Source organism: Centroberyx affinis, unplaced genomic scaffold (assembly GCF_046629955.1).
Source record: "Centroberyx affinis isolate AG114_WGS23_722 - 3 ecotype Tasmania unplaced genomic scaffold, CSIRO-AGI_Caff_v1 ptg003390l_1, whole genome shotgun sequence".
NCBI lineage: Eukaryota > Metazoa > Chordata > Actinopteri > Beryciformes > Berycidae > Centroberyx > Centroberyx affinis.
The window spans coordinates 735,452-755,855 of record NW_027281375.1 but is presented as its reverse complement, the minus strand read 5'-3'; the positions used below and the strand labels follow the sequence as shown (position 1 = coordinate 755,855).

At 41.3% G+C, this 20,404-nt stretch overlaps 1 protein-coding gene across 5 annotated transcripts in view; it reads right to left on the bottom strand.

Moving 5' to 3' along the window:
- prdm5 (PR domain containing 5) overlaps positions 1-19,661 on the bottom strand; it is a 30,432-nt gene extending 10,771 nt beyond the window's left edge. For 2 of the 5 annotated variants that reach the window (XM_071539059.1, XM_071539060.1), the window contains exons 1-12: positions 19,535-19,661; positions 18,622-18,705; positions 17,827-17,949; positions 16,245-16,413; positions 15,898-16,075; positions 15,204-15,325; positions 14,217-14,296; positions 11,414-11,498; positions 11,168-11,325; positions 10,376-10,469; positions 8,134-8,294; positions 4,364-4,457 (exon numbers count right to left, since the gene is read on the bottom strand). In XM_071539059.1, the coding sequence (XP_071395160.1) occupies positions 4,364-4,457; positions 8,134-8,294; positions 10,376-10,469; positions 11,168-11,325; positions 11,414-11,498; positions 14,217-14,296; positions 15,204-15,325; positions 15,898-16,075; positions 16,245-16,413; positions 17,827-17,949; positions 18,622-18,705; positions 19,535-19,633 (1,447 nt within the window). In that variant the 5' untranslated portion in view covers positions 19,634-19,661. Of the gene's footprint in view, positions 1-4,363; positions 4,458-8,133; positions 8,295-10,375; positions 10,470-11,167; positions 11,362-11,413; positions 11,499-14,216; positions 14,297-15,199; positions 15,326-15,575; positions 15,669-15,897; positions 16,076-16,244; positions 16,414-17,826; positions 17,950-18,621; positions 18,706-19,534 lie in introns of all 5 variants that reach the window. The other 3 variants (XM_071539058.1, XM_071539056.1, XM_071539057.1) reach the window with 3 other exon arrangements.
- Between the last annotated feature and the right edge of the window lie 743 nt (positions 19,662-20,404).

Sequence of the window (20,404 nt, the reverse complement as noted above, 5' to 3'; positions counted from 1 at the left end):
CTTGGGGAGTCCTGGGGAAGGCATTAGTGTGCTAATAGCACCAGAGCACAGTGTGCCAGTGTACTCTGTGGCTTGGATCGCATCCCTCCCAGGAGCTGGCTAGTGTCAGTTAATACATAGCACAGACAACCACACCCTACAAACACAGAGGCTTACAATAAGTGCACACCAATTCACCTACTTAACCTGCATATGCTTAGGTTCTGGACATGTGTGCCTGCGTTATGACTCAACTGTAAAATGCAAACAGAGAGCTTGGTAGTAGTCAATAACGGAGGGGGGGGGTCATTCATAAAGGTGGTCACTTATCAATTAAATAACTCTTTGAATCTTACTAACAATACATTGTTCTTGTCTGATGGAAATCCCTAATTCACTGGTTCATCCTGCTCAAAATAAAATCAGTTCCCTCTTGAACTATGCCTCAGATACAGTATATGGTACTCAGCTAAGAGAAACTCAATCCCTAAGTGAAACAGGAAATAAACAAATGCTACTCTGGGAATGAAGTAGTAACATTCTTGTTACATTCATCTCTATTATTCATGCAAGAGGCTTAGTGTCTGTTCTGTTGAGCATTACTGTAACCAGAAACCCTCCACTTATTCTCCAGATTGAGCCAGATTGTTTGGGGATTATGAGGGGTGGCTGCAGCACTGAGCCGGGGCTTTATGTGTGTGGAGATGGTAACTGATTTAGCATGTGCTGAAACAGTACACCATCTCTTTGACCCTGGGTGTCTCCCCCACCCCCTGCTGTGGCCCTCACACTCCTTGTCTGCTAATCGATCCGTTTGGCACCCCTTGTGTGTTATGTGAGTGTGTGTGTGTGTGAGTGTGTGTGTGTGTGAGTGTGTGTGTATGGGTGTGTGTCTGGTTAGCAGATGGTCTGCTTTGTCGCCTGCCTGCCGCACAGCGTTCGTGTTATGGAGAACGCTTTGTAGCTTCGGGCCCTGGTCTGAAAGACATTAGTGCTGTCCATCAGAAATTAATTCCCAGCTTCCTCCAGTCCAGCCAGACAGTGGCCCTCCACTGTCCCTCCGCCTGGCCTGTGCCACATGCCGACAGGGGCCACTGAGGTAATGTGATATCAATGTGTTTGAGCCGATAAGAGATTGCCTTTGATCAGCCGTAGAAACGCCCAACAACTTTTACACTTGACCTTTTCATTACGGCCAGGGTCTCGGTAGATTTCTCCACTTCCTCAAACAATTCTCTTAAACTTGCCCATGTGAAGGAACCTGTATCAGACAAGTCCACGCCCGAGCCTCGCCACAGACTCGCCTTGCCACACATGCAACGGATCTGAACGCAGAATCCTGACACATCGCTCACAGCACAGTCCACACCACCCGAATTAACCATCTGCAATGGCGCCCAAATAAGACTTGCACGGTGTTTGAGAGGAGAACCACCGCTCACCATAGGGACAGACGATAATTCAGAACGTGGTGATTTTACTTTACAAGACTGTAACCATGACCATGATCAAGACAAACAAAACCTACCAAAGTAGATCCAGTGATTCCAGAGTGCAGCCAGATGTACATTTGGACTGGAGCTGTTTTGGCCTGAGACCATTTAAAGCTGCTACGTGTAGCATTTTTTCAAAATATACCTTGGTATAATTACCGTAAACAAATGACACCATGGTCGAGACAATTGGTAGCCTCTATCACACGCCAGTGGTATTGATAGTGCTAGTGTTTCTCAAAAAATAGAGCACATTTCCCCTAAACCCTGTTGCAAATAGGTTTTTGGTAATTATTCTCCCTTTGTTAAAAATCTGAAATTTCAAATGTATTCACAAGCAATCAATTACTTACTTTTTTGTTGTTTATTTTGTAGTCATTTAGCTGCAGTATATTATGAACTGTTTATATTACATAGAGTAAGAAATTACTTATATTTATGTTAATATTTAAAGTGGTCATTTTAATTTGGGCCTGCTTGGCCAGTGAAAGCACACTAAGGGCAAGTACAACTCTGACCTGCTGGCCTGATCGGGCAAGTGGAGTATAACCTTTATTCATAATATAAGATGGTTACTAAATAGGGACTTTGAAACTAAAATGAATAAAATGCTAATTTGTTGCAAGACAGCTGAAATTATAGTGATTATTTGTGCGTCCAATGACGTGTCCTATGATGTCAGTATGACAATGAGGCACTGGGTTCTGTCAACATTTCCTTTGGCACCAGTATTTTTCATAACCCCTCCACTGGTATTTACCACATCATGGCACACTTGGGGAAAAACCACTCACTCTGACCTATGATGTATAGTAGACTACATTTGCGCCATCATATGCCAAATTGAATAATCTAGAAAAAGGGTAGAAACACCCATCATAACTACTGAGTTCAACATCGCTCTCATCATCCCCTTCCAAGTTTTTGACGGCTCACTTTTTATGGGGAAAATGATGGTTGGTGATATCATCAATAATATTCTCTGAGGAGAGGCCTGAGCCTGTGGCTCTGAAAACAGATTTGGTTGAACACATGGAACAGCAATATGTCGTAGCCAAATCAAATCAAAACAAAAACCTAACCACTTAATACTTTCAGACTGATTTTTTTTTATCTCGCTTAAATCTACTCATCACTTTAGCCATTTCTCTCATAATGCTCAACAGTGTCTGGTGGTAAAATGATACGGGAGGAAAGCTCCTGGGAACCCTAACAAAGTCCTCTGTGTTAAGCAGGTAAATAATCAATGCTGACTTTTCCTGTGAAGGGATAGCAGGAAGACAAACAAGATCAAGCTTTCCTCTCTGCCATCCAGGGGAACTGTCGACACACAAGTCTTAACCTCAGCTGGTGGCCTTCTTTAAGAGATTACTGACAGAAAAACCAGCCATCTTAAAAGTTTTACTTAAATGACAGCGCCATTTTATGATTTACACATTCCAAAATTCTAGCACAATTTACATATCCACACATGAGTTACATGAGCTGTGTGTGCCCACCAAATTACTCCTCACTGTTAGAGAACAAGATGAGCCTTGTCAGGATTGTCGCTCAGGGAACAACTCACACTTTCACCAAAGCTTATTTTTCCTCACACAAAAACACAACAAACAAAAAGTCCCTGGTCTATAGAATGAGGGGACAGATTTACAGCCAGTCAGGGTCAAGGGTCATCCCGCTGGATGCTTTCTTGGAGTGGTCTTTTCTCTCTTTTCTCCTTTCTTTCTTTGAGGTGTCCCCTTCGCTCCCACCCCTCCCCCAGCATTCCCCCACGGCCCGCTCTTTTGTTTATTCTATATAAATACAATCAGACTGGGCCATGTCCCACACTGGTATACATTCCCTTGCTGTGCCTCTCTGTCTGTCTGTTTCTCCTTCACACATACACACGCATGTCAACATGCACACGCACACACACACACACACACACACACACACACATGGATACAAAGGATGCCGTTGACAAAGTGCGGCAGGCTTGTCAAAGGACCAATGTTTTGCCACCCTACTTCCTCACACATGTTCAAATATACACACACACTTGGAGCAATACACACTAACCTTATCAACACCTGTAGGAAACCTTTGATAGGCTACAGAAACGATTTGATGATTTTTTATTTGATGTGTGCTATGGAAAGCAAAGGTAAAAAAGGGTGGGAGAGCTGACTGAAGCCAGATTAAAACACTGAATATATAAGGTAAGTGATTTGCTCATTAGGGTGGTCATTTACCATGTGCTGGTAATGATGCAATAGCTCTACTTGGATTCAACAGACAGATAAGCCCAGAGAAAATCTATAGCCCTACAGCTATGAACACATTCCAGAGATTAAGGGATTGGTATATTATATTGGAAATCGCCATTGTTTGCGGAAGCTACTCAGCTTGAGAGGATTTCAGCAGGTGCATCTGTAGCAGAGTGAACTGATGTGAGGTTTCAATCCCACAAAACGGGGGAGGACAATAACGAGAACAAGTAGAGAACATGAGAGAGAAAAAGACAAGGAAAGACAAGCAAAGTTTAAGTGGGAGTGAGAAAAAGAGGGAGACAGCCAAGAGGAGGCAGAGAAACAGCGAGAGAGAGAGAGAGAGGGTGAGTGAAGGGAGTTTAGAGGCCAAGAAGTGTGTGTGTGGCTGTGCCAGGTCTCTGCACCAGTCTGTTGGTAAGGAAACGTACAGGAATGTGTAGCTCTCCAGTTTAAGGCAGTTTAATGAACATCCAGTGTGAAACAGGGACATTGTTGCTGCAGTGAGTAAACTGGCCGGCTCTGTGGATATGACCGCATGGGTAGTGCTGATACTCTGGATCTTTCACAGAGCATGTGATGTTAATGACAGTTGATGGTAGGTCGATTTGACAAAGCATCCCACTGTGGCGGGCCACTGACCTGTATGGCTGCGGATGTGGACCCTTAGCGTACCGTTGCTGGCAAACTTCTGTCCGCAGTATGGGCAGATCTTCTCCTTCTCCCCCGTGTGCGTCTGGGATGGAAACGATAAACGGACATATGGTTGATGTTAACAAAAAACATTTGTAACGTTCATCCTCACATCCTGCCTACATTAAAAAATCAAAATGTGATCTGCTGTGATAGCAGAAATTCACTAACAGAACACTATCAAGGCTAGTGAAATTATGTTTTCTCATCTCTTCAAAGTACAAAGTTGATTAGATTTTGTTACTTCAAAAAGCAAATGGCATAAAAGTGAGTCCCGTACTCTGGGGTTCCACATTTAAATGCCGTCTTGAGAACTTTCTCTTAATTGAACTGCGTGGTTAAGCAAAGAATAAATCAAATTTAATTATGTCCTGTAATGCACCACTGTCTACTAGTAGACCCTGTGGATGGAAGTGCACATGTTCACATGACAGTGCTTCCATTGAATTATCCTGAAGGAAGGATCAAAGAACACAGGAGATGCAGATTTGCCACTAGGGTCCAAAGCCAGGGCCAGGGTGCATGTATGCATTCCTCTCTTCATCCTTCTCCTTCTCCTCCTTCTTCTTCTTCCACTCCCTTCACCTCCCCCCAGTCCAAAGTGTTGAGCTATATGGACTCATAAGGGGTGCACATGCACACAGGGGAGAGCATGTGGAAAGAGTGTCTGCACGCCTAGCAAGGCTCACAGGCTCTCACTTTTCTTTTTTTCTCATCTCTACCTCTACCTTTTCTTTCATCCCCTCCCCTTTGCTCCGCTCCCTCTTTCTGTGTCTCGCTGTTGAAAAGTGCGCTCTGAATTCTGCTCCTGGCCTGTTGTAAATTCCCGAGAATAAACACGAGTATGAAAGGCTCAAACTCAGAGTGACAGTTTCAACAGCAGTACAACAATACAGGAACACCTCCTCTGTGGGCCCCCATCCTTCCCTCCATCACCCCCTGTGTCCCTCCGACACCTCTGGTGTTTCGTTACAAAGGCTCCGTCCACACACACACACACACACACACATACACACGCACAAACATATGCATTCACACACACATGCACACACACAAACACATGCATACACACACACACACAAACAAACAGGCACGCAAGCACACACACACATTCATGCACACACACAAAACCACATATACAAACACATGTGTTCCAGATGGTCCGGTGTTGTATTGTTTAGTTAGTTGTTTGTACAAGAGGGAGAAACATCGCTGGTATTCTACCTTCATAAATGGCGGCAGCATAACTTCCCCCTGGCATTTTCATCTGGGAACATCAAGTTCCAAAACATAACATAATGGAATTTATTGGGAGTTGTAGGTAATCATTAACAGTATTTTTATATATGATTGATCTATATGTCATTAATTATTACTCAACAAACAACCCTATTACTTTAATTTATATGTGCATATGCGTACATGCTTCCAGCCCGGTACTGAAAGAGATGGGACAATCTTGTACAATACAGAAAACATATGTGTATGTATGCATGCACATACACGCTGCACGTGGTACACTGTACATGCTGTACACACGCCCCCCTCTCATATAACAAATCCAGGCTCATTCAGGAGAAAGCATTTACTGTAATACAAGAACACTCTATGAATAATCCAGTTCTCTAGGTATAGGCCTGTTCTGCCAGAAATGCGCATCATTTCCACAAGCAATCAGTGGAGAAAGCACACACATCCATATATGACTAAAGCACAGGGAAACAAAAACATATGACAAGAATTAAAAGATCCATTCTCTCTTGCCTTGAGTCAAAAAGGAAGCAAGAGGATAAAGATTCAGTAATTCAGTCTCATATTCAGTATTAAAAGTCCTAGTGTTCTTAAAACAAACAAAACAAAAAACCTGCCAGTAGGGTGAGATAATTCCACTTATTTCCAATGCAATTTCATTTGTTTCAAGTGTCAGTTTCTTGAAACAAGGTAGAATAATCTCCCCACTAGTAAAATGAGAAAGTGACACTTGATTCAGAGAATTCTTCAGAAGTTCATTGGAAACAAGTGAAATTGTCTCACCCCATTGGCAGATTTTTTTCACTTGTTTTAAGAAAAATATTATTTAAGACTCAATACAAAATTAAGTGATAATGGATATTTTGGGCAGTGTAGTCCTGAGCACAGAGTCTAATGTTTTGCTGTGCATCAGTATCTGTCCCAGTCTCCAAGTCAGTCCATTCAGTCTCTGTGGCTGTATTTACATGCTTGGAGGATTCCATTCATAACCTGGTTATTCAAGTAAACTGGTTTTGGGTTGATGCATGTAAGCATCATAATAATCCCAATAATTAGAATAACCCAAGTAAGCGCATACTGTGATTATGAGAAACCTGGTTAAGATGCTTACTCTGGTGTTAAACAGGTCACTCTGGCATGTAAACATCTCACTCCTTTCACTTTTGATTTTCATCATCTGCGCAAACTCAGACTCGCACAGCATTATGGGTATATTTTGATGCCAACAACACATGGCGGCAAGGAGTACTTACTATTATTACTATTGGGATCATTTATTTCCCCTGTATTAGAACTAACCAACTATTGCTCAGTCAAAGAGGGAGGGGGTAGCTGGCAGCCAAAACCTTTCATACTTTTTTGCTGGCGGATTGTTCTATCTGTGGGTGGGACAGTACAGTTGGACAGGAATATTCTGATAATTGGCTTATTCATTGCAAAAGGGAGACGCAACTGCAGGGTATCAAAAGGTGCATGTAAACAGCTTAACCCGAATAAGACCTGAACCGGAGTACGGCCAACCAGCCGGGTTACTCTGTGCATGTAAACGTAGCCTGTTAGCTGTCCTCTCCTCAGCAGCCTGACTTTGATCAAGGCCAGGCCTCTCAGCAGTCTCCGGACTCTGTAACCAGTGAGACAGTTCATATGCCTGTCTTCAGCCCTACTGTTCGGAGACAACCTCCGAGACATTTTCTTTTGCTGTGTGCCAAGAAGCTGTTTGGTTTCAATCTTGATCCATAACCACACCGGACGTTGTCAGATTTAGGGCTCATAATCTGCAGTGAGATCTGTTTGGGGCTTTGAAACCCTGCGGAGCTAATGGACTAACTGCCATTTCTAATCAAAGTGGGAATTGATTCCTGGCCTCTATGGGTAGCAATGGCGAAGGTGGATGTCCCTGCCAGGCTTGACAGTCCAAGATATTAGTACAACATATCAGCTAGCTACATCACTTTCCGGGGATGAGGAGTCACAGGAATAGTGGATATGAAACGATGAAAACCATTTGGAGTAGATGGTAGGGCTGTCGTTTTTTTGAAGATTGAAGACAGAAGATTGATGATGAGAAATCAGATATGATACTGCAATTCAGTGGAATGGTTATTACTTTTGCCTTTAGCGCAGAATGTGGCACTCAGAAAGCAGTATATTATTTGTAGTTAGGCAATGTATTTAGTCAACATTATTTGCAGGAATTTGTAATACAATGATAAATAAATGTTTAGGCTGCAGTTTCATGCAGTACTTGCTTAATATAATATCAGGTACTGCTCTGGCTTCATAAGATCAGCAACAGTCAATCAAGCTAATTTTACAAGGTTTCATATGTTATTTTTGACTGTGTACATTTCAAATGAATATGAATTAATTTCTCCTGATAACAGTTTTGTTTGAACTCAATTTTGTTAAAAAGTGACAGCCCTAGCAGAGATGAATTCACTGGGTAAGATTGAGTTCTTTTCATTCACCTTCTTGTGGCTCTTGAGGACAGAGGGAGTGACAAAGGCCTTCTCACACAGGTCACACTTGTACTTCTTATGGCCGTCGTGCACCACCTGGATGTGGACGTTGAGCGTGTCCTTCCTCTTGAAGGTGGCGTCGCACTGGTCACACTTGAATGTCCTCTCACCTGCAGCAAGGATAGGAGTCCAGGAGCATTTAAGAGCCATTTCCAGACATCTATTGTTGTGCCTCTAAATGCACAGCCATCACGCACAGCAAGAGGGGACCCAATTTCACCAGGACGATTGTGTGGGCAGAACTACAAAGAGGGGTGTTTCATTGCACCAGACAGTCCCAAACAATGGTCTTCAGAATGCTCTGGTTCTGTCTTTTTTTACCTTTTAACAAAAATGGGCTTTTACCATGGATCTCTAGCTGAACACATCCCAGGGGAAGACAGTAAAACAAATCGGTTGACCATATGTATTGCCTGAACATTGAATGGTTCTGTTTTGTTGTTTTTTTACAGTGAAAAAAACATGCCCTACTTTATGATTCATTCCACTGAAAAACATTGAAAACACCAGACAGCACTCAGACAGTGAGTTAGAGTACAACTCTCAGCTGTTCCATGCAAGAGCCCCTCGCAGAGTGAAGCATGATGTTATTCTTCACGCCTCTGCTCTCTGCCTCCATACAACAGGCTCTATTGTTGAGGAGTACTTGTTTCCATTATATGGAGATCATTCAATTTCCATAGAGTGGTTTAGAGGGTGTGCGTATGTTTGGCAGGGTAAGTGGTTACAAGCTTGTGTTCATTCTCCTGTTACCAAGGCCAATGATGGTCAGCTCAATAAAATGGAACACCAGTGCAAGCCGAGGTCCACTGTGTTTTTAATCAAACAGAAACATTTACTTGATGATCGTTAATGTCAACGACACCCTCAGATGATGATTTCATTAATCCTTGGAACAGGGTTTAAAACATTATTAAAATACACATGCACGCACTCACACAGGCACACACTAAATCGCACAAATGTACACACACACACACGGTGCACACACACCAGGATCTTGAGGTGTTAATATAGCTTTTAAAGAAGGATTACCACAAGTGACATTTGACCCTACTCAAAGGTGCTGTGCATGTTTCATTGATTTAAAAAAAACAACTTGATTTCACGTGAAAATGCTATGACAGCTGTGCTTCATTTTCTCAGTGTGGGGCAAACGCATGAGAACTCATGTGGTACACAAACAATAACTCACAAAGACAGATACATTTATTCAATGGCAGGTCTTTTCTCTCTGTACAATGAAATCACACACTTTATCCTCCCGCCCCACATATTGTCTAGAACTTGATACATAATACTAGTCTCAGTATTATATAGCCCCATATCCCAGTGATTTCACTGAACAGTAATCTGTCTCCTGAGACATGGGCAGGAAATGCCTCGAGCTTCACAATCTCTTTGTTATCTGTCTCAATTCGAAGACCAGGACCGCATCCTGCCAAGACTCAGTGTGTGCAGGCACAAGGCTCCTGAACCCTAAGTACACCAGGGATGCTGCAGCCCAACTCTCCAGGGTGCAAAGTGTCTGTTGGGCCACAGCACCCAGTACTGGGATGCTTTCTGAAGGCTACTCTGACAGAGACATTAGAAAGAAAATGCTTTTTGGGGGGAATATGGTGTGTAGTGTTAATGGAAATATGAGTCAGATTGACTTGAAGGCAAGTGAAAAAACAACCAGTCACATATAACAACACACCATGATTGGTTTCAAATGTCACATCCTTTGGGGTGTTACCTGCATTTCTCATATAAGAGATATTAAGGTGCTTTGTAAGCTTAAAATTCTAAAGGATTTAATAAAAATACAGAGATAAAATATGTAACTTTTACCCACCAACGATTGTTTTGCAGATATGATCAATAATAAATGTCAATATTTAATACAGTGATAATCTCTAGATTATATCTCTATATAATCTATATTTAATGTTTCTCTCACATGAAATTATCAAAATAACTTATTTTGTTACTTGCTATTATGGATATTTCTGTACTTACACTTTAGGGGAGACTATTTCCTAAATCTAAGCCTCAAATCTCATACCTAGCAGCCAAATATTCTACATTAAATGCAAAACATTGAGAAGAAGAAAGGCATGAATTCTGACTATTCTAGCACTTGTGGGTATGTTAATTTATAGTGGACACGGTCATGAGAACACACAAGCACATTCATACTCATACTTACTATTGTGGATGAGTAAGTGACGCTGTAAAGAGAAGGGGGTGCGGAAGAGGGCCTTGCACTCCTCACACTGGAACGGCCTCTCCTCCGAGTGCGTCTGCAGAGAGAGAGATAGAGATAGAGATAGAGAGAGAGCGGATCAGGATGAGAGGGAAGGCTGCTCTTTCATAACATACATGCCATGCCATCTCTCTCCTTGGACAGCTGGGAGAGCGGTCTCCTGTCTCAGTGCTGATGCTGATGAAGCTTCTTATATTGATGTGGGAGGATTTGGGCCGGGGGTTAACATAAGGCTCCATAGCTGATTTGGTTTGTTGACTTGATGAAGACAAGTAGCTTGAGGGGATTAAGTTCAAAGTGCTTCTGTTTATCTGCTCACCCTCTCTGTCCCCCACCTGTCTGTCTGAGTGACGCCCCACTCCCATAAGTAAACATGGGGAACCTCAGGGGTGGACACAGGCCAGAGACCCCACAGGAAACAGCCACCAACGAGACCCTGATTGATTACAGCCTATCACTAATAATACTAGCTTTGAAGTGACTCTGCCTAAATGAATACTATCTATTCAAATTGACTCTAAAAACCTGCGCTATACAGTCTTCCTTAATGCGATTACATGTATCAATGAAACTGTCATCAGAGTAATAATAGCTGTAAATTGGAATATTGCTGTGTGAGGAAACACTAATCAGCTATATATGAACATATTAACAAAGTAATTGCCATAATTATGAAAGAATAATTCACCAATGGTTTAGTATGGAGAGTGTAACTCTGTCCCTCCATCTGCTCACCTTCTTATGATTCTTGTAGACGTTGCGGTGGGCAAACTCTTTCCCACACAGCTTACATTTGTATGGCTTGTCCTCACTGTGGATGATCTTATGAGCCGTCACCTGGTCCAGACGCTTGAACGAACGGCTGCAAATCTCACAGGTATATGGTCGCTTCTCTAATGGGTGACAGACCAGGAGAGATGTATTAAGGTGGGTAGAGATGATGTAAGAAGGAGGTAAGTTTTTAAGGCATCTTTTTCTTACCTGAGTGTGTGATCATATGGCGTTTTAGCTGATTGGTAGAAATGAACTTCTTGTCACATGCGTGGCAGTCAAATATTTCATGTACCTATGTGGCAAAAGAGACAACAACTTAGTTTAGTTTTGCTCACAATTTGAAAAACTCAAGATTAAGTGCATGTAAGATGTTGAAGGATCACAAAGTCTATGATGGTCAACAGACATACAAGCTTGTTCACTTTCTTTAGACTGTCTAAAGACAGAAAAGTAATTAAAGTGATGAAAAGTTTGAATCCCTTTTCTGCTTCAGAGCATAGTTCCAATAATTGCATATTCAATAGTTCCCCGGCCTACAGCTACAATAGCATATGCTAATGCAAAGCAGCTCTTCTTGTCACAGCTGCTACTGCAAAAGCTTGTTCAGCTAAACGATGATAAAGACGGCTTTAAGCTGCTTTGGAGCAAACTTGTCATTACGGAAAGTTTGATTGCTCTTCTGTAAGAATAATGCTTAACTCTTCATTGTCTTTGTTTGAAGCTCTAGAAATGTACCAGATATTTTCTGGCAGAAATGTACCTTATTTACTATAACACTTTGCTCAAGTATGACTCAATTCTTCCGAAACTTTTGAATAAACATTTTGCTAGAATCAAATAGTCATTCATCAAAATTAAATGTGATGCTGACCTAAATGTATTGAATCATATTGTGGTTTCCAGACCTCATACTTTATTACAGCTGTCAATGAGGAGAACATTTCAAGCTCAGACAATGGTACATGATTAGAGCGTCATTCTAAAAATATTTCTATCATGGACCACATAAAGGCTATAATTGGCACATGGACGCATAAGGAGGTCATATAGGAAGCCTGCATGTGCCTTTTTTAAATACAGCGGGGATCTGAGACTACAGAAAACTGACTCATAGACAGGTAAGTGGGTTAGATGATCCACTGCAGAACTAAGTCACAACTTCCACGTGATTTTAAGTGTTGAACAGTTTGCAAGTGGCTTGATGATGAATTAGCTGACTGGAATGGATTAATGCTTGCTGATTAATCTAGCAGATAAATGTCGACAAGAGAAAATGAAAATCCAAACTCCAGCTGGGGTCAGGGTCATAAATAACAACCAATGGGACAGATGAGGACAACTTGCATATTAATCCAGCGCCCAACTTCATCACAAGTGTTGATGATAGCTTACTAAGTTAACTTATGATGAGAAAAACTTTGCTGCAGTATACAGGTAAATCCATGTGGCTACGGTAGCATTATGATAATCCAATGATATAAAAATAAAACGATAATTTTAAGTGATTCTTGTTTTTCTTGGTTTTGGCGACACCCTTGGTGATCAGTGGTCATTGCTTTGGTGTTTTGCACTGCATTTCCCAGCAATCACTTCGCAACAGTGCGGCCAGACCTCCAAACTCCAAGCATGGGCTGTTCTACAAACAACTACAACTAAACAACTAGAAATAGCAGAACTACAGCCAGTGCCTAACACGGTAATATCTTCAGTATATAAATATATTAAACATGTTTTCTAAAATAATGTGATAACTGTGTGCTTACATAATTACATTATTACAAAAGAAAGCAACTACTTACAATAACATTACTAATAGACCTACATTCGTACTTTTAACCTGCTAACCAAGCTATCACTAAACTTACGAAACCGAGGTAAGCAGAAAGTTTGCTGTTATTCAAATTAGCTGTGAAACATTTATCCAGTCTTTGACGACCAAAACCTTTGTCTTTCAAAAGTTGGCTAACTTGCAAGTTTCAACTCAATGTAGTCACTGGCTCAACATGACAATAAGACACCCAATGGAGACTGCAGCTAATAAACAATAGCGAAACCAACCAGTCCAAAACAAGCAGAGCCACATCTGCATTGCTCCTCCTCGTCACTTCCCATCTTTGAGTAATTACAGACAAAAAAAGGCAATGGCAATGTTCACTGTCGTTTTAGCTTGGAGACGGTTGCTTTCCTTTTCAGCACGCTTGCCTTCCTCTGCCTTCTTTCTCCTTGGATTTTCTGTTGATGAACTTTTGAGTTTCTATAGGTACCAGTCTCTTCTTTATCTGTTCAGCCATGGTGACTATCGCTGCTCATGCAAACTACCCAATTCTTGTTATATTTATTCCAAACAAACTGCTGCTGCTGCTTCCATAAATGTAAAACGCATCACTTTGTGTACGGCAGGGAAAGACCAACCCACTCCTAGGTGTTTAGAACAGCAAATGTAAAAGCTTTCATGAACTGGCTATTATATGGTATGAATTGGCGGTAGAGAGTAGCAAAACGGATATTTATTTATATGAAAAAGTTGCAGGTTATTACTTTAACAGCCCTGTTATTCTTCAAAGCTGTAATCCATCAGTAAGAGGAAGAATCCTGACGCCAGGGTTAAATCCTTATTGTCTACCCACAGTGGCTCTTAGGTTTCACAAGACCTGTGGGATGAGCTTGTGAAATAAAAACCAACCCTCTGCTCTGTGTCACCCAGAATAAATTTGTAACAACTTTATCATAAAGACACCCTCCCGTTGAGAGGGAATAATGGAGAGAATGAGACTCAGACACTCAGGAAGCAGAGAGGGGCGTGAGATTACGAGGTTTGACTAGGTTACAGGAACAGAATGGGGTATGATGGAATACAATGCAGTGGGACAGCAAAAACAATGTCATCTTTAAAAATGGGCTGTAGTTCACCTCTGACCCCTGACCACCCAACAATGGGAAGAAGACCCACGACAAATAACAGGTTAGGAGAATTTGAGCGACAGATGTGCATAATAAATGAGGGCCTCACCTTGCGATGTTCTTGTAGATTCAGTGAAGAAGAGCATTTTCTGTTGCATATGGTGCATGTGAGTTTCCGCCGGGCACTTCCTGAAACAAAAAAGAGGATGAAAATTACCAATCCTGATTCTGTGGGACTGACATCACAGTATATTAGACATAAAGCGGATTGTTTGCAAAGTGGTGCCATTTGAAACACCAATACAGATATCCTACAACCATGACAATCATTACACAGCAACATAAAAATACCACAACGCTAATAAGGTGAACGCTGAGAGACAGTGTTACAGCATCGGGCTGCTGTTAAGTTTTACTGGACAGTGAAATCTCTCTTCATTGTAGGGCCAGAATGTGGTCCCACCATCCCACCATCTAAGGATCTGTGGCACGATCCCCTCGTTCACATCTGAGTCACATGACCCACATCTGTCGAGTCTGATCCTGCACCACTTCCCCCTCGCCCACACACATACCCCGTGTCCCGACCACGCTGGTAAAACATCAAGGCACAGATCTCTACTCCATCAGACGTTGGACACAGTGAGAGCAAAGTCCTAATCTTGCGTTGATACTGTCATGATGCACGTGTAAGGCTGCACAGATCCCCATTGCCCTACATCCCATCATAAATAGCTATGGAAGTCCATTTATCTGAAAGAGTGTGCTGGCCCAGAACATACAGGTCAGCAATTATATCGCATTAGTAATTAGAGACGTGTCTCAATGTTGTACAGATTTGAACTGAGCGAGCCCAAGCACTGTGCGCTGTGATTCCTTGAGTGTTAAGGCTACTAATGGACAATTAACCTCATTACATGACCTATGGAAAAACTAAAACTGGTATGCAAGTGAATGCTTGTGTGTGTGCCAGAGAGAGAGAAAGAGAATGAGAAAGTGACTGATAGAGTGAGAGAGAGAGAGAGAGACATGGAGAGAGGAGACAGAGAGAGAGAGAGAGACAGAAAGACAGAGAGAGAGAGAGAGAGATGCCCACCTGTGTGAACATTCCCTTTATGCTTCTTCAGAGCATCCTTGCTCTTGAATCTTTTGCCACAGCTTTCTGCTTTACAGATGAACCTGGCGTCTCCTTTACAGGCTTCTTTATGCTGTTCAAAACTGCACACACAGGATGAAGAATTGCTCAGGAGAGAGGAGGGAAATACAGAATAACAGAAGAATGCTTTTAAACTGTATACCTGTGTTTCTCTCTAGGCAAAGCATGGCACCAATACCACAATAGCCAAATGTTTTGATCTCAGCTGGAGCCATCCATACATACCCATTGTACCACTCATACTATACATTATATGCACTAACAGTCTTGTACGTCCCTTTGAAAAAGCCTGTGCACAATAACTTATATTACCTGGATTCTGAGCTGAATGTGTTGTGGCACAGTGAGCACTGGTGAGCTTTGGAGTCGCCTGCTGGACCCAGTGACTCAGAACAATGCAAAACACTGGGGAAGGATTAAAAAGGTAGACACAGTCAAATAAAAACAAATTGGGAGACAAATAGGGAATGAAAGACATCTGGGTGGTAGCGTATCAAGGACAATGGATGCTAAAGCAGTTAAAAAGTGACAAGAGCAGATTTATGGGATACATTTGGTTGAAGAACACTTATTAGAGGAAAACTGATGTAAAAAACTAGACTACTACAGGTTAGTGGTGGAATAGGAAACGCACTGGCGCTGCAGAGCCTGTTTGATAGGGAACTTCTTGCCACAGTTCCTGCATTTGAACTCCTTCTCCTCTGTGCTGGGCCTCTGGTGCAGGCTCTGGAGGTGGGCAGCCAGAATCTCCTCACTGGGGAAACTACTCTCACACAACAAGCAGGGATGGTCCTCCTTCTTTATCACTAGTTCTGTACAGATGCAGCACACACACACAATACACATGCGGCTTAAGTCATTAAACACAGATCTAAGCGGCAAATATAATTTCCTTGGTGTATATGAAGCATAATGAAGTATCTGTAATGGGGACTAAACAAGAAAATGATGTCTAATTCATGCAGTATAACTCAATTGTACCCATTTCAACAAGATGCTTGGCCTCTTTGCTGTTCTCATCTTCATCTTTGATGACTTCCTCCTCTTCTTCCTCTTCCTCCTCCTCCATGTCACTGTCCAAGTAGCCTATCAGGAGCTCTGTGTCTGTCTCAATGTCATCCACAGCCAGGTAGAAGATATTCTCTCCATCCTGAGAGACAACAAAGACATGGTAACTATCTATGGTAATCACACAGTCATAACTATGCACTGGAGTACTGGCTAAACCATACCTGATAAATTTGACAATAAGAAGAACGTAAAAGCATACTGTGGTTGCTCAAACATATTTATACCCATTTGTGTTAATGTATACTGAGTAATTATTGAGGTTTAGCTGAAGGTTGAACTCATTACACCCAGACAGCAGTCTGCTGAGGCCTGATTGAGGCCACAGGTCAGCAAACCCTTAAAGATGTTGTCATTAACTTTCCTGTCCTTAAAGGTCACACTAATAAAATCAAAGTGTCATTTTGCTTTAGCTATGGGATTCTAAATATACATAAATATTAATTAACAAGAGGAAAGCCACACAATAAATGTCACTGTTGATGGAACACAGAGCTTTAACACACATGAATGACCTTTAAACAACCAATCACTTTGGGCATTTGTGTATTAATGGCAAGAGCTTGGCCCTAAGACCTGAAATGTTCTTCTTCTTTCCCTTCTGCTTCTATTTTTTTGTCTTTTTTACACAGAAGTGCAAGAAGTGAAATTTCCCAGAACCAGTGTGCTAAGGTCATATTCATGAGTGTGTGCTAATGTGTTTTTGTATGTTTTAAGAGGTAGAATTGTTGGTGTTGTTGTTCTTTTACTTTTTTTTATATGCATAGGCCTGGCTACTGTTGCTGATTACATTAGTTGTCAATATCAAGATTAAATAAAAGTTTTATAATCTTTCAGAAATCACAATAGTGGCGATGCTACTGGCATGCAACTTCCAGACTATTCCCTTTTCACCGTTCTCCTATTTACATTATGAAAAGAATAATGGTTTTCAATGAGAATAATTGCTCAAGTTCAATTTGCAGGGTAAACAGGTAGACATGGATTTGTTACTCTTTTCCACGCTCTCTCCGCAATCCTCACTCGCGCTCACCGCTAATCAACTTTTTGTAAACAATGGCATAAGATGGGAAATGTTAAATAATAAACAATGATAGCTTACACTGAACACTAAAAAAACCTTCATATTGACCCCATTAACAAAACCAATTCGCAAAACATACTTATACATATCCCCATATAATATGAAGGAACTTTTTCAAAATGAGTTTGACTAAAAACGTACTTAACGTTTATGTCATCTGTAAAAAAAAAAAATTGTGTTTGTGTCATCAGGGAGTCTGACAGAACAAACATGATGAAATCTTCTCATTTCTTTGGCCTAAGTTACACTAGTGAAAATGTGGCTTTTTCAGATCTTATTTTGAAGGGTTTCCTGTGTGAAAAGAGATTTTCTTTTGTTGTGAAAACAGCCAAAATTTGTAATTGGCTCTAGCTTTGGTCTGTTGCCTTCAGAGGCTTTATGTTTCTCTGTCTCCACACAGAGGAAATATACCTGAATGGCCGCCAAGTTTTTCTGTTCTTGTGACGGTGCTTGATGGACAAAGCGCAGCCAGTTGGCATAGCGTGGGTTACTAGCATCCAGAATATAGAGCACATCCCCTTTACTGCCACGGACCTGAAAGAAACAACAACAACTGCATGAGTTCTGTCTCACTGACACAAATATATCACAACTCAATAATAGATTTTTCTTCTTTTCTTGTTGCTTTGATGTTTCTTCTTATTACATCAAAGTGCTTTAGCATTACATAGCAATACCAACTCATGTGGACAGTTGTTTGCCTCACAATGTGGCAGCTATAGATAACTACATTCATTTCAGTGCATCAATGGCATTCCCACAATAAGAGATAAGAGTCAATTCAAATCAGCCAATATGGTTAATTGATTTGAAATGTAATTAAATATTCCCCTTATCACATTAACTGAAAACATAATTGGACATAATTGGAAACTATTGTGTCTGACAGCAGTACTATGATAAAGGTGGTGTTTGCTAAGTTATGCCTAGTTGCAGCATAAGTTGCAACAAGACGAGTATTTGCTTCACTATATGCATGAACACTTAATATATTCAATACAGCTTTTACAGGTACAAAGTTATTACTGCTAAGAGAATGCTTTTATGCACCTATTATGTCCTAAAGACAACTTAAAGCCATGTTTGCCATTGCCAAAAAACAAAAACAAATTCATAGGGTGTTGATTTAAACTTGTTTGACCACCTAAACCTTTGAATACTTTGAATGCAATGCTAGATGAGTTAGTAGTCTGTGTGTGTAATCACCTCCCACATCAGTCTGGTGTCCGAGCTTTCATCCAGCTCACCAGGCAGCTTTTTCTCACCTGCGAAAGGGCCAAACTTTTCTCCCTTGAAAACAAAACACAGTCATAACTAGTCAAAACTGATGCTATTGTAAACCAAATAACAGCCAAAATGAATTCAGCACAGAATTATAATAAAACTATTATAGCCCCAGTGGACTGCACAAAATATGATAATATGTGGATGACTGTTGGATGGCTGTTTAGTGTGAAATGTTAATACATCCATCCGTAGTGGACATTTTCCTCCAGACCTTCCAACAGTGCAAAAAAAAAAATCCAGGGGGTGTGGTCAAAATGTGCTTTTCATGAATGAAGTATTCATGTTCATCTTCAACCTATTTTACCACATTTAATGTATCACAGTGACATGGCAATATCGTATGCATGCATCCCGACTGAATCCTGAGCAAATTCATCTGTCGCTCACATTTCAGAGCTTCTTACACGCCTCCCCTCTAGATTTTTAAACTGCAATGCAAAAAAAAAACCTATTTGTAGTTTTGTAAAAGGATGGAAAAAGTTCAGAAGTTTCAGTGCAATGTTAACGGTTAGATAGCTGGCGTATGGAAAATATAGGCCTGTCGGTCTACAAGGTAACAGTGCGATAGGTCTTTGTTGAAGTGAATACATTGTTATGCAGTGAACGAGAGAAACAACTTGAGTTACAGTATCTACGTGGCACTTCACGTCAGAGGAGCCTTGGGTTGCAGTCGAGATTTTGACAGCGACGACAAGGAATAACGCGAACAGAAAACTCCTTATCTACTCGTTATCGTTAGCTACATCGCTGCGAATTTAAACAAAAAGAAAAGCCTTTCCGCGGGTAAAACCTTTGCCTCGGTTACATAGTTGTCCAGTGAAAAACAACAAACCTTTTTCACTCGCCTCGCCGTGTAAAGACCGATTCCATCCTGGACCTTTGACGATTTCAGGGAAAATCTGTCTGGCACATACATACCCAGCATTGTCATTACTCAGAAATACTTCCTAATGTGACAATTAGTTGGCTCTGGGGTATGTCAGCGGAAGTGGATAAGTATTGTCAGTTTGAATTTAAAGCAGATTGTTTCTCCGTAAAGCGGTCCAGGTTGAACTTCTGTTGCTCCTGCTGCAGGAAGGCAATGCGGCGTCCTGATTGGTCCAAAGTTTGTAACCAGAAGCTACCTTTTCTGTCATAGAGAGCTCAGGCTGAGCTCCATTCAGGCTGCACTACTCTTCCCCCCCGGTCGTTTGGCTTGGAGGATAACAAACATCCATTGTATCGATGAAATCCAGTATCTTATAGCCTCGCCATACATATACATAACCCTAACGCTGTTTGGATCACATTTCTTCACTGTTGAACTTGCCTGTTGCTACCTGCATAAGGCGGTTAGTGTGCAGACCAGGGGCTCCCAAACTAATTCATGTAAAAAAAAAAAACCCAAATAAACACACCTTTGTCCCAAGATTTTAGCTGTTAGATATGATTTAATTACACAGCTGTCTATAGTGTAAGTGGGGAGGGAGCAGTGAAACTTATAGCCTGGATTCCTATATAGCTTAAGTATGCACTCATTGTGTTAAGCTATATTGAGTGAAAAAAAATGTGGAATTAAACTATTTCTTATATGGTGGGGGCCCCTGGAACCCCCCTCAAAGACCCCTGGAGGTCCCAAGATCCTACTTTGAGAGCCCCTGGTGCAGGCTACAGCGATAAAATAATAATAAGGTTATTCTCATCTTGTATCCTATGAAAAAAA